Source organism: Phoxinus phoxinus (assembly GCF_949152265.1).
Source record: "Phoxinus phoxinus genome assembly, chromosome: 13".
NCBI lineage: Eukaryota > Metazoa > Chordata > Actinopteri > Cypriniformes > Leuciscidae > Phoxinus > Phoxinus phoxinus.
The window spans coordinates 25,750,807-25,764,419 of record NC_136888.1 but is presented as its reverse complement, the minus strand read 5'-3'; the positions used below and the strand labels follow the sequence as shown (position 1 = coordinate 25,764,419).

The 13,613-nt window shown below is 37.2% G+C and overlaps 1 protein-coding gene across 3 annotated transcripts in view; it reads right to left on the bottom strand.

Moving 5' to 3' along the window:
* Positions 1–1,699: 1,699 nt before the first annotated feature.
* Positions 1,700–13,613, bottom strand: part of adam12b (ADAM metallopeptidase domain 12b) — a 96,107-nt gene continuing 84,193 nt past the window's right edge. For 2 of the 3 annotated variants that reach the window (XM_079632608.1, XM_079632610.1), the window contains 6 exons: positions 13,045–13,153; positions 10,841–11,027; positions 9,129–9,237; positions 7,292–7,552; positions 2,552–2,727; positions 2,299–2,471 (listed from right to left, as the gene is read on the bottom strand). In XM_079632608.1, the coding sequence (XP_079488734.1) occupies positions 2,432–2,471; positions 2,552–2,727; positions 7,292–7,552; positions 9,129–9,237; positions 10,841–11,027; positions 13,045–13,153 (882 nt within the window). In that variant the 3' untranslated portion in view covers positions 2,299–2,431. Of the gene's footprint in view, positions 2,472–2,551; positions 2,728–7,291; positions 7,553–9,128; positions 9,238–10,840; positions 11,028–13,044; positions 13,154–13,613 lie in introns of all 3 variants that reach the window. The other variant, XM_079632609.1, reaches the window with a different exon arrangement.

Genomic DNA, 13,613 nt, shown 5'->3' with positions numbered 1-13,613 from the left:
AAGTACCAAGCAGAACAGTCCCATAAGTTTATGAATAACTGTGAGTCCAGCTGTGCATAAAGAGAGTTGTGTTATAGGCAAGAGAGAACCACGCCATAGTTGTGACAACACACACCAGCTGTGATATTTACTAAATCCTATGTACTTTACATCATCTGGATGTTGAACATTTTCATGAGAGGGTAGTGAAAGATGGCTATTTGGCTAAAGAGACTACTTTAACCATTCAAAAGTTTGGAGTTGGTAAGATTTGCCTTTTATTTGCACCAAATCGGCATTTATTTGATCAAATATACAGCAAAAATAGTAATATTGTGGGATATTTTTTACAATTTAAAATGATTGTTTTCTATTTTAATATATTTTAAAATGTAATTTAAATTTCAGTGTCACATGATCCTTCAGAAATCATTCTAATATGCTGATTTATTGCTCAAGAAACAGTTCTTATTATTATCAATGTTGAAAACGTTGAAAATGCTGCTTAATATTTTTATAGAAAGCGTATTTTTTTTGGGATACTTTGATGAAAAGAACAGCATTTTTTGAAATATAAATCTTTTTTTTAACATTATGTCTTTGCGGTCACTTATGATCTATTTCATGCATCCTTACCAAATGAACAAACAAAATCATTCTGACCCCAAACGTTTGAACGGCAGTGTATATTGTCCGAAATTATACAAGAAATACAGTACAGAAAATGCAACATCTATAACCTCAAGTATTGTAAGATATTTCACAGAACGTGTATACAGCACAGAAAGACATGCCAGCTGCTGGATCCTGATGGCTCAGTGGGAATGCTGATCTGCGATTCCGTGATATTTTAAGGGTTGTGGTGTCACTACATATTTTGCGTTATCACTTGGAGTTCTCTGAATGTTTCAAAACATATTGGAAAAGGAACATCACAGCCCTTCAAGTGGCTGGATTTTTACATTTTCTGAAGATATGGTTGACATGGCATTCTTATGCATATTCTGCACTCTATAGATATGGCTCGGCTCCTTATCAATGTAACTCAATGGGATCTTTAGCCTGCAAAAAAATGGCTAAGAAAATCACATCTCTCCTCAAGAAGCCGCATGATTTGAGGTATCATTCATGATGTCCGTAGCACAAACAGTTGAATGCTTGGGGTTCAAGTTGTAGCAACAGTAAAGGCCCGTTAACACCAAGAATAATAAAGTTACAGATAACAATAACTAGTGTCCACACCAGCAGATGATATTGTTCCGTTTATTCTAAGCATGCACTGCAGTTATGTCGCCTGCCGCTTTAAATGCTCGAGCTCTTAAAGCGTGTAGGATTCATTCTGATTGGCTATCAATGTTTTTATTGTTCATTAGCTGAAACAAAAATCTTTTTTAAATTTAGAATGATTTTTTAAATCTTTATCATTATCAATATAGCTATCGTCCTCGGTGTGAACGGACCTTAAAGGGATAGTTCAGTGCATTTGCTCAAGCACATGATTTTAAGGAAGTGTATTTAAATAAAAAAGTTAGTTTGTCAATGTCCTTGAGCATGACTGCCACATATGACTGAACTATGACTGAACAATAATGGCTCACATTTCTTCCTCCTTCATGACATGCCTCATTCAAGTAATTATGATTCCATTCCAGCGCTCTGTGTTTAGTCTTTCAGATTTCATGTTGCTTATACTCCAGTATCCCAGACATGCTGCGTCATTATAAAGCAGTTTTTTTTTTTTAAATCTTCACAACACCAGCGTAATTCTTACCATAAAATGCGCATTCACACAATGTCGTAATTCCCGTGAATATGAGATTTCAACTTGTAAAAAGCATTCAGGTCCTCATAGAGCTTTTAATTACAACTTGTAAGCTGGGAATTTTCTGAGAGCTCCTACTTGTATACCACCTGACCGCTGCAGATTCATTTAGGCATTGATAGTGTTACATACAATAGAAACGCATAATTCCCAGTCCAGGGACGTGAACAGTTCCAAGTGGAACGTCACGTGTTATCATCTCGAAATTACGGTAATTATCACATGGCGTCAACGCAGCATTAGTTCAACTGAAGGGGGGGGGGGGGGGGGGGGGGGGACACTCAAAAAAAGAAAGGAAAACATGATTTGTTACCTTATTTTCAACATGTAAAAACAAATTGTAATAAAAAGTCACAATGTTCATACAGTAAAAAAAGTGTCAAGCACAGCACATCGTTTCCTCCGTACAATAAATATACATCTTAAATAGTTCTGCAGTACCTGAGCGGGGACAAACAAACACCTTTATTGAGGAGGCACAGCACCAAGGTGTCCCGTCAGCCCTCTTCTCTGTGAGACCCTCCGTAGAGCTTCTGCAGGGTGGTCACTTGGTCCAACAGAGTTTTCATAGTGCAAAAAAAGTGTGTTCAGATGCTGGTGAAATTCACCCAGTGCTGTGGTGTCCATATGTCAGTGATCATAAAAAGGCTGTGGTAATCTGGGAAGAGGTCTAGAAAGTAACCAGACAAATGTGGTTAGTTTTCCTCCATAAATATGTGAGTTTACCAGCAATATCACAATGGGACTGACCTGTTCGGCAGTGGTATGGAGGGGGGTGGTCGTGGTACTGTTGGAATCGGGATGGCTAGAGGTCGAGGGCCTGGTATCCGCACTCCCACCGCCGACATGCTCCGACCCACCCCGTGGCCTCTGAATAAGGGGTCTGCAGGAAGTGGTTTCTGTGGGGGACTGGGCTTGTTTTGGTCCTACATGTGGCAACACATAAGATTTCCTGGTTTATCACACATATTTAAACCATTATGGCCACCTGGTCTACAATGTTTCAATATATTTGATATTAGAAAATGGAATCACAAAATGAATTGTGGTTAATTCATTTAATATACCCAATATTATGTTGTACAGCAGGGGTCTTTCTGAGTGAAAATGGTTGAGATCAAGTATTAAAATGAAAAAAAAAAGTGTGTAAACAATGCTAGCATCCACTAGATGGAGCTGTGATTACACGCGTCGTCCTGGAAAAACAGGTTGGCAAAAATGCAGAATAACAAAACAAAATATGCAGCACTCCCATTGCCAACACCCAGTTCACCAAACGTTAAGTCAAGAGGTCATCATGTGTTACCAATTTACTGAGGATGAGGTCATGGCGTACAGCTGTTAGCTATTCACAGCTGTTCTCAGCCTTGTTTTGTGGAAAACAAAGGAGAAATGGATTCATTATAAAAGTCATCCATTTCAAATCCATTTTTGTCTCTCAGAAACTATATTTCTCCTCATTTACGGTTCTACCCATTGCATGGAAGTGATTTGTTCCTGCAAACCATCATCCTTGTGAAAGCAATGTCATTATAGCAATACAAGACCTTTTAATCATGAGCGCACGACCGTGTGTTGAGCCATGAGGCCAATTTGTGAGAACACCGTAAGAGGTGAAAGTGTTTCATGGCTCCCCGAGTAAATGTGAACTCATTCAAGAAGAAAAGGGCACTCAAGAGCACTAAAAAAAAACTCAGAGATTTCATATGTAAAGGGGTTTAATGTGAATGCTTTCAATGAGGTCAGCAAAGTTTTAATGTATCAGGCATTTGTATTGTGTGGCTCAGTTACAACATGTGAACTCTGAAAGGCTTTTTTGACGAAACCACTGATGGAGAGCAAAAAAATAAAAAAAATTAAAACTTGTTCATTAATTATGTATTTCATTCAATACTAGTTAAGACAGAATTTGTTGCACAATCTATATCTTTAGCAAAATTGTGTTTACAGTAATGAACTTAGCTGCAATGGACGTCAATGGTGCAAGGTAGAAATCTAAAGATATTTTTTTCTGTACAAAAATGCGTAGCTGTAAATTTTATATCGTATTTTTAAAAGCGGGGTCTTGATCTGCATTTATTGATTGAATTCCTATGTGTGGAGATCCATGTCAACAGTATTTGGCTAGTTATGTCACGTCCCTTTTTGGTATCCCTGCACGTACCATGTGACATTTAGCAGGTTTATGAGCTTTATATAGTCATGGCACGCTGTTATACTGGAGATAACTGCACAGACATGGTTAGTAAATTACTTTATCAATGCTAGTCTTATACTAACATGTATAGTTTTGTTTATACAGACAAAACAGAACATATTTTACCATATATTTGAGTATGATGTCTTGCCCGATATTGTTAGTGCCCTATATTACATATACAATTTATATATGTGATCCTAGACCACAAAACCAGACTTATGGGTCAATTTTTTATACATCATCTGAAAGCTATATATATAAGCTTTCGATTTCCATTGATGTATGGTTTGTTAGGATAGGACAATATTTGGTCGAGATACAACTATTTGAATATCTGGAATCTGAGGGTGCAAACAAATCTAAATATTGAGAAAATCGCCTTTAAAGTTGTCCATTTCTGTTGGCGATTGTGCTGCATCCACTCACCAAAATATATATTTTTATATATTTAAGGTAGGAAATTTACTAAATATATTCATGGATCATGATATTTACTTAATATCCTAATGATTTTTGGCTTAAAAGAAAAATAGATAATTTTGACCCATACAATGTTTTGGCTATTGCCACAAATATACCCGTGCAACGCAACGTAAGACTGGTCCAGAGTCACATATATAAAGTTTGCTTTTACAAACTGTCAGCACATTCAATGCTTATGTGAAATATCTCTGTTATTTTTTAAATTATTATTATTATTAAAATACAGCAGCTAGAATTGAAGTATGACCATATTATCCCAGTTCTGTAAACACTGCATTGGCTCCCTAATAGTCCCTATTAAACATTGCATGCATTTTAAAATCTTGCTAATTACTTGCAAAGCACCAAATGGTTTAGCTCCCCAGTACTTGAGCGAGCTCTTAACGCATTATAGTCCTTCTGTCTAGTTGATAATACCTCAACTGTAGGCGGTAGATCCTTTTCCTATTTAGCACCCAAACTCTGGAACAGTCTTCCTAGCCTTGTTCGGGAAGCAGACACACTCTGTCAGTTTAAATCTAGACTAAAAACACATCACTTTAACCTGGCACACAACGCAGCCCTGAATGTCAGCAGAGACCGTGTCTACTAGACAATCCCCTGTGAAGGCCTTGTCGACATGACAGCCATCGGCACAGATCCTCAGCAAAGACCACAAGAACCAGACAGGTCCTCCTCACAGACACTATGACCAGCTCCGGCTCCATACCAGCGTGAAGACATATCAATCTTCAAGCAAAAGAACCTGAATGAATTTTTGAATTCTGACTTGTGATGCAGCCTATATGGTATATTGAGATCTATTTCCTTTGGCACCATGTTTACATGATAAATTGTCTATGATTCGTACCTTAATATCATTTGCCCTTAAGGCCTTTTTAAAGTGAAGTAACAAAAACAAATAAAAGTTAATCCATGGGATAGGTATACTACATTCCAAGTAAAATGTGTTATCATAAAAATACACATCTTGCTCTTATTTAGCAAGATAAATGTCTCCTTGAGGTGAGACTTTCTAGTTTGCTGGATCTAGCCACAGTTTAGTCACTGAAGTGCCGAGAAGTGAGCTGAGATTCAAAGCAACAGATGTTCTTCTTCATGCTGTCTGATAGCATATCCTGCCAGTGTCCCTGAGCAGCACTTATCATCTAAACCACATACCTTCACACACGGATGTCTCTCATCCCATCTCGCAGGAAAGCTCTCATGCACCCGTCCAATCTCATTCTCTCCGTATCGCTTTCACTCCTCCGCCCGCTCTGTCTAACCCACTCTTTTTTTTTTGTCTTCATTTTATCTTCAACTGGAAACCTCATATAAGTCATATATATGGTTTGTAGAGCGATGGAAAGCGCAACGTCCTCGCTAATGTCTTCTTATCTCCATCCACTTGGTCTCTGCATCTGTCGCTTTACAGCCAAAGAAACAGATCCTGTAGAACTTATATCAGCCGCAGCCGAATGAAATGCGCTAGATGCGAGCAGTGGAATGGAAAAGATGGGTTTTCTTAAAAGTCTAACTTATTTTAACTTTGAGCTGTGTTTTTAGATAGCTGGGTCCATGTGCAAGATTCTGCAAAAGACGTGAGTGCAATGGTCAAAGGCATCCATCTAGCACATGTTTAAATAAAAATAAATTAATGGAAAAGTAACGCAGTAAAATGCAAAAATGTGTGTGAATGGTCCCTGACCCACAAGCCTTTTTGCAATTTTTTTCGTGATTACCCGCTGACAATGCTAATGCCAATTCATAAAAATCTAGGGCTCGGACACAAATTTCATGATTCCATCATTTGGACAGTGGTGGACAGTAACAAAGTATTTTTTATATTTTGGTTTATTTAAGTATCTGTACTTCATTGGAGTGTTTTGGGAAACTTTAACTTTTTTTTCACTACATTCCAAAGCATAATCTAGTACTTTTTACTTCACTATGTTTCTCACTATTTTGAGGTGAAGAAATCGTCACCTGCTCCAAGACACAATAGCAGAGTCCGATTCATGAACGAGCTGATTCTTTTCAGTAAACCTAAAAAATCCCATCACAAAAAGCCAGGAAAAACTCATTCGTGAAATGGACCGATCCGATTGCATCTGTTCTCAAGTCAACAACTCACTGATTCAAATGATCCGGTCAGAGCGAGTCTCCGGTTAACAATTCACCGAATTCACACGTCTGAATCAAAACGATCCGAAAATGGGAGATCCTCTAATGCCGAACTTTATGATTTATTATTGTAAAATCATATTTAGGTCACGACTTGTCTATATTGTATATCACTATATTTTCACTTGTTTGCACACTTGTAAATATCAGTAGTAGTATGTAAGTTTTGGTAATAAAAAAAAGAAGTGTCTGCATAATCTTCCTTATTGACCAGCGCTGACTTCTTTTCAATTCGTAATAATTCATAATGATGTCAGACTGAGCTGTAACCTATTTTAACCTATTTACTTTGGTAACGTCATTTTAAGGTAACGTTAACTACATTGTACTTACTCAAATAGGGTTTGGTTTAGGGTTAGTTACTTGTAATTAATCATAATTTACTGTTATTACTTATTATTATTATTATTATAGTAAGTACATGTAGTAATGTGTAACTAGTCACCTGAAAATAAAGTGTTAAGTGTTAATGCTTAAGTACATTACTTAATAAAGTACTTTTTAGTTTGTGTCTATTTTGATCTATTTTATACAAAACAGTATAGACTTTAAAATATTGCCATTAATACTTCAAAACCACACTAGCATTCACACTCATACCTGTTAGCACATGGTGACAGTCTGTGTGTGAGAGCACTTGCCTGGTTGTTTGTGTAGGGAAGCTGGCGTGGGAGTGTGTGGAAGCCTGCCGCTCTGCCCGGCGAGTGTGTGTGTGAGACCAGAGTCCTATGAGGAGGGATAGAGGGCAAAGGCTGCAGACCTGAGCCCATGCTGATGCCCAGTGTGATGGGCATGGGGTGGCTGATGTGGATGGGCTGGCAGCGGGTGGGACATTGAGGCAGCCGACGCAAACTGTGGAAGTTATGCGGAGGGAGGAGAGGCTCCGAACAGGGATGGGATGTCTGTGGAAAGAAAAAGAAGACACAAGAATTCAACACGAGCTATACTGCTCGCTATACTGCTAACCTTTAAGACCTTTCGAGGAATCAATCTATACCTCTTTCTGCAAACAATCCCATACCGTTCCAGGTGCTTTTTCACAAAGGTACTCATACATACCTGCTGTTTGGTATGGCACACTGCGCACAGACTAAAAATACCCAGATGAAGCAATCAATGCTTTAACATTCAAACACACTTCAATGGCTCCTCTCTAATCATACAAAGACTTCCAGCAACAACAACTTTAATCATTATATTGTTATGCTACTCGAGCGGATTACACGGAGTTGAAACAGAAACCCTTCTAACTGAACATTTACGGTTTTAGATGAAGTTCTGGACTTCATTAATATTCTTTGAGGGTTAATACTGAACAATAAATCAATTATGCACCTAAGTCTCACGCTGTGTACACAGAAAGCCAGGAATTAATTGGCTTGGACAGGCATAGTAATTCTGCAAGCGAACTGACCTCATCTGCTCCTCGCTGGGCAGAGCAGACACTGAGGTATTGAATTATGGAATTTGGAAAAAATTACGCAAAAAAACCCAACAACTTGTTATTGCTTGTTAAGGGGTGTAAATAATAATGACAATTATTCACAAAATTATACAATACATAATAAAGTCTGGTAACACTTGTACTAAAAATTTGTTAACTACGTATACACAAACTAATAATGAAAAATACTTCTAAAGCATTTATTCGTCTTAGTTGATGTTTCAACATTTTAACATTCACTAATAGAGGGGTGCAGGTACAGTGTGACGTCAGAACCTGGAAGTCTGATTCTCCGCTGGTTCCTTCGAGATTTTCCTATGTTTTTTATTTATTTTATTTAGTAAAATAAAGCCTGTTGTAAACATAACTTGACGTTTTATTCTACAATGTAAATTACACACACCCATTCGAAAACTTTAATTTTGAAGCAGGTATGTTTACATTTTGAAAACTTACTTTTTACACAAGTTACTAGATTAGATATTTTGGGATGTGAGTATTGTGTGCAGTGTACGTTATAGAACAAAAAGTCAAAGTATCGTCAAGTTATGATTTTCACAGGATTTTCTTTTACACATAAATAAAAATAAAAAAAACATTATAAAATCCCATAGGAAAATCTCGAAGGAACCAGCGGAGATCATACCTGCACCACTCTATACATTATTAAAATCAAAAGTTGTATCTGTTAATATTATATAATGGACCTGAGCAAACGTGAACTAACAATGAACAGTTGTATTTTTATTAATAATTGTAAAAAAAGATGGATGAAAACTGTATTGTTCATTAACTAATGGAACCTTACTGTATAGTGTTTCCTAAAATCTGGTATTTGGTCAAACAATAACAATTTACAACGATTCTTCTAAAACAACAACAACAACACAATTTAAAAAAAAGAAAAAAAGATTTTGCATAAGAAATATTAAAAATAGAATATACATTTTTTTCTATATATATAAATAAGATATTTATTATTTAAAACATAAATATTTTGGACATTTTGATGATGAAGAGAGCACCACACTTACCGTGTCACACCGGGAGTGTAAAGGTAAAGAGGGGGTCTTGTGCTGAGGTGAGACCCTGAAGACGGACTGTGTCTGTGGGGGGCTGGGTGCTCGCTTTCGCCCAACTGATCTGTAGAAGAGAGTTTTATTTTAATTTACGATTATTAGGGGCGGAGAAAGTAATTACTACAGTAGGGATGTCCACTTTTTATCTGTGGCATAATATTAATTGCCACAAAAAAATCTGACTTGCTCCTTACTTTTAAAAAGGAAAAATCACATTTATAGTAAAGCACTTACAATGTAAGTAGACATGTAAATATAAAAATACACACCGTTTTAAAATGGTAGCATGATGGTGTGACAGAATCACATACTGACCTACACTACTGTTCAAATGTTTTGGGTCAGTAAGATTTTTTTTGTTTTGTTATATATTAATAGTTTTATTTAGCAAAGATTCTTTAAATTGATCAAAAGTGACAGTAAAGATCTTTGTATTTTTACAAAAGATTTCTATTTCAAATAATATCCCGAAGTAAAACGCCGCCGTGAACAGGTAAGAAAGCTGTTGCCGTAGTGTTCCATTTTTACCATACTAGTACCATAAATACGATAACATTTTCAGTGATAACAATTACTGTTCTGTTAATAACCTTCTGTCGATCCGACTGTCCGTAAGCGGTGATAAAAAAAATGCGGAAGTATAATTTGTAGTTTTCACTAAAGCCCTTGAGCTGTCAAAAGTGCGACGGATGACAAAACGCTTTGGCTGACAAATAAGTGTGAATTTCTCTGTCTAAGTAATGTATGTGACTAAACATTTATTTTATTTTTTTTACATATACTACCGACATTGTAACAATACAAAGTTACACTTTAAGCAGCATTGTTGGGTTTTTTCAACAATTATGATAATAAGAAATATTTCTTGAGCACCAAATGACACTAAGGACTGGCGTAATGATGTTGAAAATCCTGCTTAATAAATTACATTTTTAAATATATAAAAAATGTATTCCAATTTTAATAGTATTTCACAATAGTACTTTGCCTGTTTTACTCTATTTTTGATCAAATTAGTGTAGCCTTGGTGAGCATAGGAGACTTCTTCCAAAAATGTTAACAAATCTGACCCAAACCGTTGAACGGTAATGTGCATCAATCACTTACTGACCCAACCCAACATATTTAAACATCAATGTCATAAGATAAAGCCAATAACCCTTAAGTGTCACACAACACACTCAATGATACTAGAAAGGGACTTGCCGAGTAAAAGCACTTTTTACATGAAGTAAACTCCTCCCAGAGGAATTACATCAGTAGGTCATCCACAAAGAAAACTATTCCCACTTCAAAAAGGATGATTTGGACAACTGTAAAGCTTAAATTATATACAGGGTTTTACTGAATAATTCAAGTGCTTTAACAAAATGACAATCTTCACATTTAGACTGTTAAACCCTATGGAACGCTGGCCCAGTTTACCTCCATTGTAAGTGTGTTACTGTGACCATCATTTTTTTTTTAAGGAATGTCAAATTTATTTTCTGTTCCAAATGATATTGTGCCCCAAATATGAACTTATACTCGATATGAACTTATACTGAACTTGAAACTTAATTCCTTTAACGCTTCCATACAAGGTTTTTCTTGGTGTCCCTAGATGGATACCAGCAGGAATCCAGGATCAAACACATTTTGGAAGACATTGCTGGAGGAAACGGCACCTTAGCTTTTGAAGGGCGCTCTTCTTATTGACGCACAGCATCTGAACCAGCGCTTTCCTCTTCAGGCACACAATCAGTCCCGCCGACAGCAAGCAAAGGAGGGTGACCAGCGCGCCCACGGCCACAGCGCTGCTGTCAGCTGTTGTCACATAGGACAGCACGCACATTAATACACACACTCGCACATCTGTTGTACAGCACGGCACAGAATGGCACAGAGAGGGAAAACACAAGAAGTCAGAGTCAGGTTAGAGTGAAAAGGAATTGATCAACATCCCTCTGTGTCTCCACCTGCATTGCTTTTTACAAGCTGTCTCAAAGTACGTAAGTGTGTGAGTGCTGAGTGACATCTAAGCGCAGTGCTTCAGGTTTCCACCAGTAAATCAATGACGTGTTTTGTCAATGCTGTTATGCTTTTCCACTGGAAAATCGTTTAATGGGTTTTGTAAGTACATTGTACTCGCAGGCTGCACTGTTCTACCTGCGGTGTGGCTGTCACAGAGGGGATGAAAGTGGTTAGAGCTAGTGCACTTCCTGAAGCAGAACGTTTTGGAAAAACTGAATGCATGAGGCACAAATGGTTGAAACATACTCCATGTCTGCACGCATAAATGCTTCTAGGTATGCAAAACGTACATGCGTCTTTGCATTCTGAAATAGGTTGTCAAACAATTAATAATGCAATGCAAGTATCCATTTTCAAAGAACACTGTAGTAGGTATAGTCAATGGTCCGTTTTTTTATTTTGTCGTTCTTCCTTTAATGTTTGATAGAAAAATAAATAAGCATTTATAATAATAATAATAATAATTACACATATGGTTAAATGGTACTGCTATAACATTTTTAACCAAGGATGGTCATTTTCTTAATTTTGTTTCATTTCTTTGTGTAGAGTTGTTTATTCTTAAATAAATAAATCAATTAATAATAAATGAATGAATTGATAACATTGACATTTAATAAATAAAAGCAAAGTCTATAATAATAATAATACATCTGGTTTAATGGCACGGCGATAACATTTGTAATTAAGGGTGTTCATTTTCGTCATTTTGTTTCATTTCTTTGTGTATAGCAGTTTAGGAAGTAAATAAATATGCAAACAATTAAAGAATTTAAAGTGCCCCAATTATGCTATATTAAAGGTTTTCTAATTTTGTTTTTGGGGTTCTCGTACAATAGGTTTACATCCAAGGTAAAAAAAACACTTTTATTTTCACATAATAATAATAGTAATTTGTTACATTAATATAGCGCTTTTTCTGAGACCTCAAAGCGCTTTACATAGAAGGGGGGAATCTCCTCAACCACCACCAATGTGCAGCATCCATCACTTGGATGATGCGATGGCAGCCATATTGCGCCAGAACGCCCACCACACACCAGCTTACTGGTGGAGAGGAGACAGTGATGAAGCCGATCAGTATATGGGGATGATTAGGAGGCCATGATGGACAGAGGCAACTGGGCATATTTTGACTGTACACACACATAATATAGTCTACATTGCAGCATCACGTCTTTTCTCACACTGTCTGAACGGTGAGATAAAAGATCCAGTCTCTGTCTAAACGTTTCCTTTCTGGGAGCTTACACAGCTCTGATTGGTCAGATGGCCCAGTCTGTTGTGATTGGTCTACCGCTTACAGCGCGTTTCGGAAAGGTAACCACCATTATCATATCTGAATTCCGGCTCCGGTGGCTTCCTCAGCATACACAGCGACATGAACAGTAATGATGGCGTCGGTTTTACTGTATCAACTACAATGTTTGAGGGCAGCCAATGATGACCATAGGCTGGCATTATGCAAATACCTATGTAGATTTGTAACAGGAAGTGAGACTGGAATTGCAGACGACTCATTAGAATCAATTATTTCTTTTAGGAAACAACTTTAGTTGCCGTGCACTTTGATCTTTAAAACTTTGCAGACCTTTTACATTAAATTAAAGCTATATTACAGACTGCATGAAACGTAATATTTAAAAAACAAACATTATAGGGACATTTAAAAAAATCGTATCTATGTTTGCATACAGTACTTGCGTAGAAGAGTATGTTTCAGGCCTTAGACTGGAAAGGACAACATAATCACTGCATCAAGTATTAATTAAGCATGTTAACTAAGTCATGCTGTGTTAGTGTATAGTGCATACTGCTCTAGCAGGTAAGTCAAAAGTGCAGGTGTATGTCACTGTACCGGCTTGTCTCATTGGTCCACTGTCCATGCTTCCACCAAAGCCCGCCCTATCACAGAAAGGAGGTGCCCAGTGAGCTTCACAATGGCAGTTCTTCTTGTTGTTGCATTCCTGCAAACATGAAGCAACCGGCGTCAATGCCACACGCAGCTTAAACCATCTGATTAAATTCATTGCCGGACATTATCAACAGCATCCTGCAGTTCAATGCTTAAGGAATTATGTGGGATAATGGAGTGAATCTCCTCATGAGCATTCAGATCATGGATGCTCTGTTCAATGTTGCATTGAAGGGCAACAGTGTTCCATTTGCACAAAACTGCATACATTTTTTCCCATCAGGGCATGTGTCAAGGGTTGCTGCGCAAGTTGATTGATGTCACTTGATGCTTAAATCACAGTCTGAATATTATATGTCTGCCTTCTAAAATGAAAGAAGCAGCAATGCGTTTCCCATCATAAAATATGGCCAAACTTTTTAGTCTCTCAAACTCTTAACTCTATCGTCCAACTTTCTTAGATGCTATTGTACAAAGGGAAAAAAACAAACAGATAAACTCCAAAGTTTCAG